Source organism: Euleptes europaea, chromosome 10, assembly GCF_029931775.1.
Source record: "Euleptes europaea isolate rEulEur1 chromosome 10, rEulEur1.hap1, whole genome shotgun sequence".
NCBI classification, from domain to species: domain Eukaryota; kingdom Metazoa; phylum Chordata; class Lepidosauria; order Squamata; family Sphaerodactylidae; genus Euleptes; species Euleptes europaea.
In genome coordinates this window covers 31,552,602-31,569,524 of record NC_079321.1, presented here as the reverse complement: position 1 = coordinate 31,569,524, position 16,923 = coordinate 31,552,602, and the positions used below count along the sequence as shown (strand labels likewise).

Below are 16,923 nucleotides of genomic sequence, written 5' to 3'. Positions count from 1 at the left end.
TTCCACCCATGTATATTTTACATTGGGACAGGTGCTCCTCTGTAGGATGTCCAAGGAGGAGCAGGGTGAAATAGGGCAAAAACACATTGGGGAGGGGGTTGCCTTGGATTTGCCGCTCTCTAAATGCACATTTTCCCCAGCCAGATTCTCAAAACTCAACAATAAGCCCCCCAGGCAGAGTTTTGAGAATTCAGATGGGAGAAACGTGCATCTAGAGGGAGGCAAATCCAAGGCGGCGAAACCTCCCGTGCGTTTTCGCCCCATGAATCGCGCTCCGTTTTAACGCTCCCGAGCGCGGCGGACCTGAAACCCCCAGCCCAGCCCCCAGCCCACTTCCCCTCCCCATTTCCAAGAGCCGCCGCGAAGGGGGTGTGTTCGCCTATATGGGGGGGGGGGACTTAATAAAGGCAAGCGAGGCGGAGCCAGGGGGAGGAGTCCGAGCCTCGCCATTGGCCGGCGGAGGGAGTGATGTCACCCCTATGAAACCCTGATAACTAGTTGGGAGAGGACCCGCAACTTTTGCAGAAGGGGGAGTGTGATCCAGCCGCATCTCTGGGTCCGGGCGGCCGCTCTTGCCGCCGCTGCAGGGGGAGGGGAAAGAGCCGGAGCGAGCCCCGCTTCTGCCGCTGCTGGAAAGAGCCGCCAGCAGCGTGCGAGCAGCAGGGAGGAGAGAAGGAAAGGCGCTTGCAAACTTGCACACCCGCACACACACACACCCCGGGCTTCACCTTGCGGCCGCTCGCCCGGCCGGCCGGGGTGTGCAAGCGGCCGGTGGGAGCAAAGATTTTTATTTTTTTTTAAAAAAAGACCAAAAAAACCAACCGCAACAAAAAGGCTACCAAGAAACTCAAGAGAAGCAGTCGACCCCCACCATGGTCCAGCAAGCGGAAAGTCCCGAGACGGAGAGTAACCTGCCCAGAGAAGCGATGGATACCGAGGAAGGGGAGTTCATGGCTTGCAGCCCGGTGGCGCTGGACGAGAGCGACCCGGACTGGTGCAAGACGGCGTCGGGCCACATCAAGAGGCCCATGAACGCCTTCATGGTGTGGTCGAAGATCGAGCGGCGGAAGATCATGGAGCAGTCGCCCGACATGCACAACGCCGAGATCTCCAAGCGCCTGGGCAAGCGGTGGAAAATGCTGAAGGACAGCGAGAAGATCCCCTTCATCCGCGAGGCCGAGCGGCTGCGCCTCAAGCACATGGCCGACTACCCCGACTACAAGTACCGGCCCAGGAAAAAACCCAAAATCGACCCCTCGGCCAAGCCCAGCGCCAGCCACAGCCCGGAGAAGAACACACCCACCGGCGGCGGCGGCGGCGGCGGCGGCAGCAAGAGCGCCAAAAGCGCCAGCAAGAAGTGCAGCAAAGGCAAGTCGGCCTCGGCGGCCGCCTCTTCCTCCTCCTCCTCCTCCTCGGCGGCCGCGTCTGCCCCCAAGGCCGGCCCCAAGCCGGCCCCCCACCCGGGCGACTACGGCGCGGAGGATTACCACGCCTTCGGGCCGCTGAAAGGCGGCGGCCAGGCGGCCAAGTGCGTCTTCCTGGACGACGACGAGGAGGACGAGGAGGACGACGACGAGCTGCAGCTCCGCATCAAGGAGGAGGAGGACGACGACGACGACGAGCCCCCCCACCCCCAGCAGCAGCAGCAGCTGCGGCGCTACAACGTGGCCAAGGTGCCGGCCAGCCCCACCTTGAGCTCCTCGGCCGAGTCCACCGAAGGGGCCAGCCTGTACGAGGAGGTGCGGGGCGGCGGCGCCTCCTCGCCCGGCGCCCCCCGCCTCTACTACGGCTTCAAGAGCATGCCCAAGAGCGGCGCGCCGGCCAGCCTGTCCCCGGCTTCCTCCCGGTCCATCTCCACCTCCTCCTCCTCCTCTTCCAGCAGCAGCAGCAGCGGCGGCGAGGAGGCGGACGACCTGATGTTCGACCTGAGCTTGAATTTCTCCCAGCACGCCCACGCCGCCTCGGAGCTGGGCGTCGGCTCGGCGGCGGGGAACCTGTCCCTCTCCCTGGTGGACAAGGACTTGGATTCGTTCAGCGAGGGCAGCCTGGGCTCCCACTTCGAGTTCCCCGACTACTGCACCCCGGAGCTGAGCGAGATGATCGCGGGCGACTGGCTGGAGGCGAACTTTTCCGACTTGGTCTTCACTTACTGAGCGCGGGGAGAGGAGCGAGCGGGCAAGGGGAGGCAGGCGGCCGGGCCGGGCGGACGAGCGGAAGGAGAGGAGGGAGCGATCAAAAAAGGACACTGAGAAGAAGAAGAAAAAAAAAAGAGAAAAAAAAATCGGTCAAGGAAAGATGATGCTAGTGATGAGATACGCTTAAAAAGTGGTGGATTTTTGAAGTGAAGTCAGAAATGTCTTGGGTTTTTCTTTTCTTTTTTTTAAGTCGAAGTTAGTTCCAAACCGAGTCTGGAGTTGTGATTTCCCCCCTCCCCCTTTCTGATTTTTATCCCCCCCCCTCATTTTTTTGTTTTTAAACTGGTGATCACAACAAGAAGCAGCAAGGAGTAAAGGCAAATTGGACTGGGTGTTCAAAGATGCAGAAAGCGCTGTTTGAAGCTTGTCGGTCTTGTGGTTGATGTCTGGAAGATGGTCTGCAAAAAAAAAAGTCTTTTGGCAGCACAACTCTTACTCAAGGGGGTTCGTGGATTTTTTGTTTGTTTGTTTCTCCGGCAGATATTTGAAAGGACTGTTCTGATTTTTTTCTTTGTTGACGTTGTTAAAGGGACCATTGCAACTTTTTTTTGGTTTTGTTTGGAGGGAGAAAACTGATGTCTTCTATGCATCCGATTCTTAACAAAGCTGCAGGGAGCTTGAAAAAAAATGCAGACTGTACAAACGCTTACAAAAAAACACAAAAAAAACTGTGAACTGACTTTAAGACCAGAGTTTACTTTTCAGATCAAATTGTTTATGGTTTTACAAATGTGATTTCTACTTGCCAACTTTTTTTTTGTAACTTGTTCCCTTATACCTCCTTGATTGAATACCAGACAGCCTAGACCTCAGTACACAAAGGTATTGAAACATTTTTGATACATAACAGACCTCAGTCTTTTTAAAAAATTAATATATTTTCAGGCGTATTTTTGTACAGTGAAAGGGAACATTCTTGCTGTGTTTTTTCAGTAAGACTTTTCAGGCACTTCTTCCCTTTTAATTTTTTTTAATTTTAATTTTTTCCTCTGTTTTTAGCATGCAAGTTGTATGGGTACGTTTATGTCCTGGTTTTAAAAGGATTAAAAAAAATCCTTGCATCTAAAGGCCTTGTGGTTTAAAAAAAAAGAAAAGAAACAAACACTTTTTTTGTACAGCTATAGTTCAGATTTGTTCAATATTTGTAGGTAAAGATTTATTGGAAATGGTGATATAGACCTCAGAGCTGTTATCTTAGTTTAAAAGATTGTATATGTACTGTACTATAGTAGGAATTTATGTATCTCATACGCTGTGATATGTGGATGGGGGCCCAAGATGGAAGGTATGAAACTGGATTCTCGACTTTTTTTTTTAGCAAAAAAAAATGAAATGGGGAAAAAGAAAGGCACATTGATAAAGGAAAAAAAGTTTCATTTTGTGCAATATGATTCTTAAAAGTACAGACCATCTGCATATTTTGTAGCAAACGATGGCAAAAAAAAAAAAACACCAGACATGTCCACACCATTGCCTGTTCTTTTTTAAAAAAAAAACAAAATGCTGAAAGTCTGTATCTTGACAATTTTAATAAATCAGCTGGAACTGATAGAAACTCGATTCGCCATTAGTGTCTCTCGAAGTCAGGCTGGCAGGAAGGCGCGGCGGTCCCCCAGCCCTCCCCTCCCTTCCTCCCCCATGGAGGAGCTTGTGCTGCGCCGGGGGCCCCTCAAGAACGGGGCGAAGAGGCGGGAGGCGGGACGGACTGGAAGGGCGACTCTCCCCCTCCGCGCCTTTCGCCTTTCGCCCCCCCCCCCCGCTCGGGTCACGGTAGCTGGAAACGGACAGCTGCGGGAAGTCGAACCCTGAAAAGGGCTATTTTGTGGGTGGGGGGGTGCGTGGCGGGCCAGGAGCGAGAAGTCTGCTTCGGTGGGTGTTCAGGGCGGCGCCGTCGGTTCTGTCACGGGCAGGTAGGCGAGCGAGGAAGGATGCTGTTGTTGCGCTTGGAAGTGCGCGGGGGGCGTTTAGGCAACGTCGCGGGGGCTTTGGCAACCTTGGCCGGGGCTGGGGGAGCTGAATGTAGGCCTGCCATGATGGGGGGGGGATCACCTTCAGGCCTCCTTTGTGTGTGTGTGTGAGAGAGAGAGGGAGAGATGGAGTGCGCGCGCGCCTGTGGCTGAGCTTCCCTGGACAGGTTCTCCGACTGGCTTTCTTATTACCCCCCGCTCCCTCTTTCTCCGGCTGCGCGTGCGTGTGTTTTATTCCTGTCTGCGGGGAAGGGGCTTCTCCCCTCCCCCTTCTCTGTGGAGCTGCGGCGGCGGGGAGCGGGGAATAAGGCCGGCCGGCAGGCAGGCTCCGTCCGCCGGCGGGGCGCGCCTGTGCGCAGGGGGTGTGTCTGGAGGCTGCGTGTCTGGAGGCGGGCGCGGAGGTCGCCCCGGAGCGCGGCTGCGGCTTCTGGCGGCCTCCGGAGCGCGCGACCCGAGGGGAAGGGAGGGTCTCGGGCGGTCCCCGCGCTATGCAGTGCGCATTGCACGAGGAGAGGGCGCTTTTTGGGGGGGGGGCGAGGAAGGAGGAGGGTTTTTTGGGGGGAAGGGGGGTGGTTGGAAGCGGGCCGCTGGCTCCCGGCTTCCCCCCAACCCCGGTTCTCCACAGACACCCGCTCAACGCCAGCCGCCTGAATACATTGCGACGGCTCTTCCCTCCACACCCCCCCACACCCCCCTTCCCTACTCTTTCCAGAGAGAGACGAGCGCGCGCGCAAAGGCGGGTGTGTGTTTGGGTGTGTGTGTGCTGGGGAGGGGAGGGAGATAGCGGCGCGAGCATCCCTCCGCCCTGCGCTCCCTCCCTCCCTCCATTCAGCGGGACTGGGCGGAGGGAGGTACCTATTTCTCCGCCGCGGGCTTCCGAGGGCTTCTCTCATTTGCCGGGCGGGCGGCTCTCTTTCTCTCCCCCTCCCCCCAACCACCTTCCTCAGCTCCATTTCATCCAGGAGCCTTTCTGCTAGTTGCCAGACCGAGGGGTTGTGCGTGCGTGCGTATGCGTGTCGTTTCAGGCTTGGTTTCCCGTGCGTGTGTTCGCAGGCCGTTTTATTGCAGTCTGCGGGCCGCGACTTGGTGGCCCTCCTCCAGCGCGGTGCTTTCCTCTCGTTTGTCTTGGCCTGGGCAGGACCGACGTAGCTGGAAAAGATGCTCTGGAGGGGGGCGGGGAGGACTCCATTCTGCCGCTTCGTCCGCCCCAGAGCAGCAGGGGGTCGCTTTGCACATGAGCCTCCGGTGCCGTTTTTCCTCCCTAAGACTCCGCCTCCTCCCCCCCCCCGAACTGTGCCACCGGCAGGGGGTCTGTGAGCCTCCTGATAGGGGTTTTTTAATGACAGATTTGTTTTTTAAGCCTTCATGTGTCAGCCCTATGCCTTGGGAAAAGCTGGTTGTAATATTTAATGGATTGATAGGTCACAACGTACATTTACTTGTGATACCATAGGACAGGCGTTATTCTATTTCATTTTTTATAAACCGTGGCTTCCAGGATAGTGAGCTATCTTTAAGAAGCCACACACCCTAAATATGTTTGTTCAGCTGAAGAAGAGTTTGGTAGAACTTGTTCCCCACTAAGAGTGAGAATAATTGACTTGGGAGGAAGTCCTGTTAAAATTATCTGTAAGACTTTTCTTTGGATGAAACAGGATGGGACTGGGCTATTAATACTTTACAAAGGCAACTTGCTGTCTGGGTCACTTCGCGAATCACCACTTTCAGACAGGCTACATAAACATTTGAGCTACATAAACAACATAAACAAAGTAAAGCATTTATATGCATGATGTTCTATCAGGATAATAGGATGATCTGAGTGGGAAAATATCTATTTTTAAAGTAGTTGATTAAACTGGTGATCAGATGTTTAAAATCCACTCTCCCAAACTGTGCTAAATGGACAAAAAGATCAGCCAACCATTATGTTGGATTTAGGGTCTTTAGTATTGGTCTTTCATTGTATTAAACCTTTATAGGAAACTGTTTAAAAGCCTGAAGATACAAGAAAAGCTTGAATTTTAAGTTTTTGGTCGCTTAAATTAGTATGTTAATGGCTTTAGATTGTAATTTTTAGAGGGGGGGTTAGAAAGAGAACTTTACCCCCCCCCAATTGTCCTGTAGCTGAACATTACTGAACTCCTGATGATATGCTGATCAAATTCTAGTATTTGAAAAACTGAGCCAAAACGGGAGCAAGCCTAAGCAGGCCTATTACTGTTTCCAGGAAGGTGTTCTTAGGATTGTAGCCAATGTTTTCATTCTTGAAGCTATCATCAATGTGTGTGAATCCCCCTCATTTCCTTCTTTCTTATATGAATGTTTGTTTATGAAAGCAAATGGTAGGCAGTAGAAATGAATAATTGTGTGTTGCAGGTGTTTGGTATGCTATGTAATGATGGTGTTCAGACATAGTGTAGGCTTGGCTGGTAGCTGCAGCTATGTTTCAAGGTTTCCTCTCTCCTTATGTGTGAATGTTTGTGCACGTGGATATTTCCCTAATTTATCCAGGTATAAAACATGATTGAATGGCATACCTATGTTAATCAGGAGATGAGGGGAGGGATTGGAAATAACACTCCCTGCGAAAGAGAGTGATATTTGTTTTGCATTGTTATGTGTGTGGGGGGTGATAGACATCATATTACTCTGTAAGGTCTGAGTAAGTGTACAATATACAAGGAAGAAAAACTTAAATTTGGTCTGAAAGATCTTTAAAGTTACCCATTTGCTAACTAGTTTGTTCTTTTGCTGGAATTTATGCCAAAAGTTCTACTCTCAGTGGGCACAAAGCAATTCTTTGGTCAGTATAACATATAATGAACACATTGACTTTTCAGTTCTAGGTTTCTTGTCATGTAATAAACATGTTCCTGTTTCTTCCTTGTATGTGCACATTTTTGCAGACTACCCTTCTGAAATACATCAGGCATTGTGCACTTGACTAAAGCATACACATCTTTTTCGGTTCCTCAGCACTTTACTTATCTATGGATGAGGAGATACACCACTGAAAGGCATAAAACAAGAGTTTCTAATGATTGCCAAGTTTTTATCTATGGAAATGCCTTGACCTTATATTGGGTATTGATTCAAAAAGCAACCTAAAGTTTTTTGTTTGTTTTTAAAGACACTTGTTGGAAGATGAAATCCAGTTTATATCTCTCCTTCTGGCTACTTCCTCTCTAATGTTAGAAGATCTAATTCACAAAAATGTTTAATTCTTTAAGGGCAATATATATGACAGATTAAATAGAAAGATTGATTAAAATGTCTTTTAAAATTGTATTTACTCTAAATATAGATGTCCATACATGCAAAAGGTAACTTTTTCCTAGTGTAGTGACTACAGAAAGTGATTTGAACCTACGAGGCCTTAATGGCCATTCATGGCAATGTAAATTGGTTATAAAACTATAGTTAGACCAATCTCTATTGAATGTGAAGTTAGAATCAGACACTATAGACTTATTTTAGTCTTTGGCTGACTATTCTACAGAGCTCTCTTTGTTCTATATCTCCACCTTTGCCACACATTCCTATTCTATGGCCTGGTAAGATCCTGATCCTGCACTTCTTAGAAAAAAACTTTTGAATTTATTTGTGTTTAGCAAAATCTTTAAAGTCTTGGCCTTGATTCTTCAATGGGTTTAAAGATTTCTTTTTCACAGCCCTCCCGCCCCCCAATCTTCGGTAGCTGTAAGAGGTAGGGAGAAATTCCGTACATTAATCTGCCTTTGTGTTTCAGCAACCTTTTGACTCCTAATCTTGCTCTCCCCTGCCCAATAATATGTTGTGGGGATTTCTTTTATTCCCTTTCTTTCCACACACTACCTATAGCAATCAACTGCCTAATTGATTTTTACCCTCCCTTCATGGATGCAGTGGATTTTTAAGAGAATTTCACAAGCAAGTAGTTTTTTAGTGAGTTTACAAGTAAACAGAGTTTTAAGAACCTATTTTTATATTCAGTATAAAGCACAAATGTGCAGAAATTGTAGAATGACTTACAAAAAGGGAAGTAAAAGTCCATACTATTTCATTTATGAAAGTAATACCTTTAATTGGGTATTATCCTCCTAGATAAACCCAATATTTATGCTAGTGCAAAGTTAAGATTATTGCAAGATCTTTTGGAAAATGATGATGGACAGCAATTTTGCAGTAATGCATGAATAAAAGCAACCCCCTGAAAGCACTATGGCCAAGAAGGGGTTGGTGGTTCTCAATGATGCATAGACAACCTGGAAGTTTGAAATGGAGTTCCCTGGCTTTATTAAAGTCATCACACCTCTTTGTGTTCATAGATTTCATGTCCAGATGTTCCCTGGTGCAAAATAAAAAGGACATATCCAAATGGGGGAGTTTCTAGTGAATTGTGCTTTCAACAACAACAAAAATATGAATCGGTGCATATCACTTATTTGGTAGCATGTCCCATTGATTTCAGCAGTGGGAGTGACTCCCACCATTATCATTTCAACAGGATTAGGACTGCCTCTCTTAATATTTTATCTTCTGGGGGAAAGTGATCACAATAACAAATACTGATTGGGAACTCCCATTCTCACAATTTGGTTTACTTCCATCTTCCTGTTTATCTTCAAAACCGGCTTGCCTCAACTCCTGGTTACATCAGGGATAAAAGTTCGCATACTATTGTCATTTTGTTCATAACTTTGATCTTGTACATACATTGGAAGTTTGGAGTCTCTACATAATACTATGATCCTTCATTTTCTTTCTTTCTTTCTGGTGGGCTGTTTTAGTTTGGAGGCCTGTTGTACTAGTGTGGGACTTTTGATGGTTACAACATTTGTGAGATGTTGTGTGATGGCCACAGGTGGAGTAAACTGAATGTCGTTAGAGAAGGTTTTTGTTTCAGCATGACACTTAAAGATGTGTAATGTCAAGACAAGAGTTTTGATAGCCACATAAAAAAGGTTGTTGTTTTTTCCCATAGCCACTCCAGGTATGAGGAGGGGAAGAAAGCTGAAAAGTACTTTTGTTTAGAAGTCTGAGTGACAGTATAGGGGGGGGAGGGGAAGACCTTCTTAAAAGTTTTTGCATGCCAGTGCAGGGGCCTATTGCTGTGAGAAGGAAACAAAAATAAGAGAGTTTGGTTTGCTTGAGGCAATGCACTGGAGGACAAGAGTGTTTTCTAGCACTAGGAAAAAAAGAAAATGCATGGCAGAGTTTTGTCTTCTAGTAGACTATATAGCATGCAGAGTTTATTATGTGTCAAAACAGTGTATGACATTGCTGTATCAAAGTTGTAAAGTTAAGCATTATTTATTGAAAACTATGTATTTTTTTTTTGTAAAAACCTGATCACCTAGAGGATTAATATCATTCACTTGTACTAGTGCTACTACATTCTTAACCAGCTTCTTTACTACAGTACTTGATATGCAGTGTTAAACGCTCAGGGTTGAAAAACAGTCCACTCCAATGTCTCTTCTCTTTTTCTTTTTTTCTCTTTTGGGAAAGAATTTCAAATAAAGGAACAACTTGATACAATTGTTCAAAGACTCTAATAAAACCATGTGATCAATCTTTATATGTGTTTTTATGTGGATTTTTTCCCTTCTCCCAGTTTTGTATTTTGTAAAAAAAACAAAAAAGACAACTCTTTAAGGGCTCTGCTCTTCATTTTGTGGGGCAACCAAAATTTTCAGTCATTAGCTATTCTTTCTTTCCAAGCAAACATGGCTTATAGCCCAAGCTGGGATAGCTTGGGCAAAAAAGCTATTGTCTGCCCATCTGTGATGCTCTGGGATTTTAAAAAGGCAAATATGATTTCTTTTTTCATGCTTAATGCTTTGGGGAAAGCCAAAGCAAAGTATGTTAGATTTATTATTTCAGACAATGTTTTAAAATTTAACATGAAATAAAGAAATAAGAGAGGTTTCTACTCTTGGATTAAATACCAGCAAACTTCATTTCTCTGTATCTTTTTTCTACAGACAATTTACACTGTAAATGTATTTTGACATAGAAATAAATCATTCTGTATTAAGATTCTTGATATGAAAATGTTTTTATGAAAATCTGTAATTGGAACTATAATATGTTTATAAAATGTGTTTATGTGGTGGAAGTTTGTTGTATATTAAATATGGTTTTATATAAATGATTGTGTTATATTGTAGACATTTCAAAATACACAGTTAACACAACCCATTTACGCTGTTCAGAGCTTCGTTATATGAAACTACTTTTAAAGTTGGTTTCACTGTGTATTCCCCCATGTGATGTAACCCAATGTAAATAGTATTCCCATTTATCAAAAATGCTTGTGTAATCAGTTTTGGATATTATCCAAGGTCACAAGGATAAATAGCCTTTTCCACAAGCCACTTAAGACAGAATATTTAAATGTTATCTCACAGCCCATTCCGCCAGCATAAGAGCATGTAATCATGTGATTACGCGCACTTACGCTGGCTGCGAGGCCAGGCCTGCTGGCGGGAGAGCGCCGTGGGACCTTGCCTCCTCCCTCCACCGGGGTAGTCTCTCCGTGGCACCGACCACGGCATAGAGAAGCCATGCTGGCGCAAGGGGGTGTTCCAGGGGCGGGGCGGGGGGAGGAGCCGCCGGCTAGGTGGCTTCCTATCCTGGTTTGGCCGGATACACTGGTGCTGGGAACAGTGGTGCTGCACCTGCTTTTGAGCAGGCGCAGCCTCGCTGTTTTCAATGGGGCTTTTAGCCCCGGGTAAAACAAAAAAGCTACGAAATGGCTTTTTTGTTTTTGTTTTACGGCGTGCGCGAATTGGCTTAGGAAGTGGTGCCGCTGTCCCTCTTCCCCGCCAACTCCACACGCCGTTGTTTCAGGAATGGGCTGTAATTCTACTACTCATGCTTAAGGCCACTGAAACCAATGGAGTCGAACAGGCTTCTGTGTTGAACTGTGTTCTTTTTCAATAATTATAAGTATACAAATACATACTTTTATCAGAGTCCAGCAAAACTCTCCATTCTGTAATAGCCACTAACAGTGCGTTCCTAAGGAGAGTCACTCCAGTTTAAGCCCATTCATTTCAATGGGCTTAGACTGGAGTAACTCTCCTTAGGAATGCACCATAAGAATCCCACATCCCTAATGGTCTGCGTATGCCATGTGCCCGATCAACACAAGTTATGCCAGTCTTGCACAGTCTACTTGTAGACCACAGCAATGTGTCTCCCGTTTGGCAGCTTGTCAGGTCCCATGTTAAACCAGAAAGATCTCTACATGTTGGGGGTCAGAGGTGTCTATAGAGCTACCAACTAGCAAGAATATCTAACTGTATAGAGCGAATTTTGACCTTGCCGCCCAGGCTGATATTTGGAAAAGGACCTATTACCACAGAGATTGGCAGGACTGCTACATGGCTTGCAGCAGTCAGGTATGCTCATTCTGCCTTTCACTTGAAAAGACAACATCTCAAAACACCTCCAAAGGCTTATGCTACATTCTGTGTTGGTGTAAAATTCAAAACACACAGATTTAAATCTCTCAGAGTGAACCATCTTTTAAGCATTCTTAGCTACTTGGTGGTGTGTGGTAAAAATTATTCTGGATTTAAACCTCTGTAAAGTCTGTGCTACATATAACTGAAAGATAGCTCTTTTTCAATTCAGGATAAGCTGCTTTTGGGGGCGGGTGTGTTTTGAGTCGATAAATTGAGAGAAGATGGGAATATAGCTTTTTTGATTCTTTGCTCAAAGTCAATCCCAAATTTCTGCTCTTCTTGGGTAAAGGAAAACATATTTAGAATGTCATGTTTTGAGGGAAGAAAGAAGCAGAGGATTTTGTACAGGAGAAATGATAGAGGAAAAAAAGGGTTAACCCCTCCCATAGATTCTCTATACAAAGTTACATTCTTCCAATATCTTTTCCTTTTTTAAAAAGTTGTTACACCCCTGTAATGTGTAGTGAGCACCTAAGAATATGTTACATGTTCTCTGTCATTCGTTTCCTGCTGAAAGACTACTTGGAGGAAATAATTGGGCCCAGGTGAGACCAGGCAAAAATAAGGACATGAAATTATAAATTAATAGTAAGTTGCATACCTGACACTGATGTGATTTGATATTTTAATCACCATGTATATGAGATGCGGTCATTACTTGAGAAAGACTTGTACAAGTAAATTGCATGTTATTTATTTTTATATTGCCATTTGGCCTGACAAGTTCTCCAACTATGTAAGAATTTCCCAAAGAGGCAGAACACCATAATGCCACAATACTGTATTTATTTTATAATATATGTTCAAGAGAAGAAGAAAAGGTTTTACAGTAATGTCATGGAAATCTGTCAGAATCCTTATGCTTTTAAATCCTGATACTCATCCTGTTGTATGAAATGCGGGGGGGGGGGGAGCTTTAGGATCATCTTTAAAATGCACAAGATAGTGTTCATAACTCTAACATTTTATTATTATTGAAGTTTAATATCTTGAGATCTTCCAGACACAGGCGTTTCCTTTTTCCAATTTTGAAGCTGCTGTTTGCAAGTCTCAGTGGACTATCTAATATTAGACAACTTTAAATCTATCATTCCTCCAAGACCACACACTTCCAACTCCAGGCCTCCAACTGTTGTAATTTCTTCAAATGATGTTCTGTCATTGAGTGAGAGAAGGAAAAACCAATTCAAATTGTTGGAATTGAATTCTATTTTATGAAACCAAGTTTTTCCATGGCTGGCTTTCCAAAACCATTTGCACTATTCTGGTGCTGATTTCCAAACATATTTGACACGTCAGTTTCACAGTAACACCCCAGTAAGTCTATGTTATTGCTGCTTTTTAAAGTATCGAAACTGGTCAAGTTTTGGGAGCAGGGAAATTGAGAACTGTGATATTTAGGGGACATTACAAGATTAGATGCTACACAGGGACTGGATTTCCTCGTCTTTATTCCCTCACTGTTACCAAGTTAACTTCCCTGACTCCCTTGAATGGTGTTAGGCTGATCCACTGAATTCAACTGGTATAGCTCTTGGGTGCTAAAGTGATTCCATGCAAGGGGTGGCATCTGAGTAATTCATCAGAAACAGTAACATTTTCTGTAAGGCTATAGGGTGGAATGTCCATTGGAAAGAATAATCACTACTTTATGCATTGGCAACGATTCAGAAATTGTCTCTGGGAAGTGGTGGCAGAGGACATATTGTAGCACTCTTCTTTGCAGTGGGAAAAGGAGGCAATCTGGCAGGCTCCTCTCATTAGCAGGGTTAGCCTGTGCACAGGAAGTGTGTCACAGGTCACTTCTTCCGATACTTGACAGTGTGCTGTGGCTCATGAAAGCTCACATTGAAACAAATGTTGTTAGTCTTTAAGGTGCCACTCTGCATGTTGCAAAGGCCCATAAAACAACTTGGTAAGTCTACATAACTTCTGCAAAAGTAATGATAATGATACTGCTGGAGAAGATGCAGTAAAATCCACAATTCAAACCTCAGGCTGCATTTTCTTAGACAATTTATTATTGTTCAATCAAGTGCCACTTGATTGAAACTAAGGACAGATACAATGAACATGATGCTTCCTTGCATCATGGCACAGCAGCTATGTGAGCAGGGCATAACAGAGCCCATTTTCTTCTAACACACTCCTATGGTCTCAATGGAACTCAATTTTGGCTACAGAAGGATTAAGTCCATGGAGGCAACGCTGGGCTATGAAGTCATAGGGTTTTTTAAATGTCAGCTTTCAGAGGTAAGAAATGTTTTGGTGACTGTTATAAACAAAATATTCACTCTGTGGTAATTTAGTCTCTTGCACATTTTAGATAATTTTAGACAAGCTGTCTTTTTAACAACCCTAAGTAGCTCAGGCTAGCCTGATCTTGTCAGACCTCAGAAGCCAAGCAGGGTCAGCCCTGGCTAATATTCGGATGGGAGACCTCCAAAGAATAAAAAGGGTCATGATGTGGAGGCAGACAATGGCAAACCACCTCTGAATGTCTCTTGCCTTGAAAACCCCACTAGAGGTTGCCATAAATTGGCTGTGACTTGACGTCGCTTTCCACCACCAAGCAGGTCTACTTGGGAGTGAGCCCCACTTTGTTAAATGGGTCTTTCTCCCAGGAAAGTGTTCTTAGGGTTTCAGCCACAGAAACTTTAAAATGCATATCTGACAGGAAAGCAGAATCTTCTAGTTGTGATTGATACAGCTCTGTTTTCTTCATTATAGTTAAATACCAATAGTTTAATCAATCTTTAATATCAAGGAATATCACCCATTCCCTCCTACAGAAAACACAGTTGATGCAAAAACAGCTATGCATTGTCACATATCAACAAGGTCATTTTAGAAGAAGTTGAATATAAATCTATTAGATGATCTGATAGTCAAAGAAGAGACATCTAAGAATAGTTGGGATCATTGACTTGTCCATTAGCAAATAGCACAAAATGCTAATAAAATATTGATTTGGCTATTACTTTTCTTGACCTGTCAGTTGAGTTCACAAAGAGATTCAGCATTCCCAGACAGAAAATTATGCAATCTTTGAAAGAGTCACTGAACTATTCTCACTCACAGAATTTTCTTAGATTAACAAGCTATTCCTTCTGGTTAAATATTAGAGTAAAATCTAGACACCAATGAAACATCTACAGCGAAATTACAAAACATCAAATGACTTAGAAATGTCAACTGGGTAAATCTGAGCCTGCCACCTCTCTCTTTGCCCATACAGCTGAGAAAGGCAAGGTCTAGTGCAACCCTCAGAACAACTCTTGGGCCGTGCTACCCACATGATTGGAGGCCTTCAGTGCAGCAAGCAGTATCAATATTATCTCTCCTCTGTCATGGCAGAGGCCTTGAAGCACACAAGTCTAGCATGGGGAAGGGCCGTAGCTGAGTGGTAGAGCATCTGCTTGGCATGCAGAAGGTCCCAGGTTTAATCCATGGCATCTCCAGTTAAAGGGACTAGCCAAGTAGGTGATGTGAAAGGCCTCTGCCTGAGACCCTGGAGAGCTACTGTCGGTCTGAGTAGACAATACTGACTTTGATGGACCAAGGGTCTGATTCAGTATAAGGCAGCTTCATGTGTTCATGGTGTCCTGCAATATTGCTACCTATTCATCATGCAAGAAGGCTTAGAGGACCATATCCCAGCAACTTTCAGATTGGTATCTGCCAGTCCTCTGATCTCTAAAATATGACACAGAAAAGAATTATCAGAGATCAAGATGCACTAATTTAGAATTATCTATAGCATCAAGAATTCAACAAGAATCACACACTTTCTTTCTCTTGTGTAGTCTGATTATATCACAGACGCATGAATCACTAGTCATTCAGAAAAGTTCTTACCTTCATGATGTGGGTGAAAATAAACAGGGCTCTAGCGGCACTTAAAAAGTTAGCAGGGGTTTAGTCCAGCATAAACTTTCATGGATTAGAGCCCATTTCTTCCAATGCAATGCAGTGGCTACTCATGAGGAAGATTTTTTAGTAGGATGCATGGGGGAAAACAGCAGGTTCAACAGGCTATGAACTACAAGCAGAAATATAATTATTTAAAATTCAAATGCAGTCAAGAAAAGTACAGACACCATGCACTCTCTGGTTAACCCCTACAGTGGGTGAAGAATCCTAGGCTTTGCTAAAACAGCAATCCTAAGAACACTGTTCTGAGAGTAAGCCTCACTGAATAACATGAGAATTACTCCTGAGAAGACCTGTTTAGGATTTCTCCCTTGGTGACTAAGAAATGGGTGAATAGTCCTAAAAATAAATCTCGTTTCTAAACCATGAAAGATGAGATTATCAATACTCTTCAAGCCACTACAAATCACTGTCCCTTCCTAGTATAATTTTTATTTCCTCCCCCTCCCTGAAGGTTCCTTTCAACTGGGGCTAACTAAATGTATATTTGAGACACCCAGGTGCACAGTGGCGATGAAAGGACTCCTGAACTCCTTTCAAAGAGCTCACTGAAGCACAGCTAAATGTAGCAGCATGCAAAGAGCATCACTGACTTTCCTCCCACTCCACCCCCCTGGAGTATCACATGTGTAATAAACGAGGGGAATGACATCATCTCCGAAAGGGACTGGATTCGCAGACATGCCATAAATAAATCATTTGACAAAATAAAGAAACCAGTACCAGGCAGCTGGAGTCATGCTCTCAAGCCTATGTATTATTTACCCTGATGGTCCCCTCTGGTTTCTCCAAAGCCTTTTCAGTCCATCAGGTACCCTACGTAAGTTTTGTCATTTAGGAAAAAGAAAATGGAACAGAAAATTCTATTAGAATTATATGGTGTAAAAAATAAGCTCTATGGATGCTTAAATATATACCGCAAACAGCCCCCCCCCCATCTTTGGTGTTTAAAGAGCACTTATGAGCTGCCAGCTTGAATACAGACAGATTCTTCTTCCTCACCTCTTCCCCAAGCCTCAGGCATGCTGTTTGCTTCCTTGGAGTATTTTGCATGTTTAACTGAGCAAGCTTTGTCTGATGTTTTGCTTTGTTTTCTCGTTTTTTTTAAAAAAAACACTTGAGCAACTGGTCTGAGAGATGTGGCTTTGTCATGGACATGAGGTTCAGCCAGTCACTGCTATGCAAAGACCTTCCTGCTGCAAAGTCGAAGAAAATATATTTCTGAGTCTGAGCTGGTGGAGAAGTCTGGCCCAAAAGTGTATTTCTATAGCAGGCTCACTGCTCAGATCATGTACATCTGCACACTCAGTATTAACCAACGGGGCTTACTCCCAGGAAATTTCTATTTCATTGTCTTATCCCTATGCCTGT

General features: G+C 44.6%; 1 protein-coding gene across 1 annotated transcript; it reads left to right on the top strand.

Annotated features, from left to right (window-relative positions):
* Positions 1–834: 834 nt before the first annotated feature.
* Positions 835–2,170, top strand: SOX11 (SRY-box transcription factor 11). Its single transcript, XM_056856504.1, has one exon. It carries the CDS (start codon positions 873–875, stop codon positions 2,151–2,153), a length of 1,281 nt encoding a protein of 426 aa, XP_056712482.1. The 5' UTR covers positions 835–872; the 3' UTR covers positions 2,154–2,170.
* Positions 2,171–16,923: the final 14,753 nt, after the last annotated feature.

Bases quoted from the DNA above. Each gene is read 5' to 3' on its own strand.
- SOX11 (XM_056856504.1), top strand. From the start codon at position 873: ATGGTCCAGCAAGCGGAAAGTCCCGAGACGGAGAGTAACCTGCCCAGA.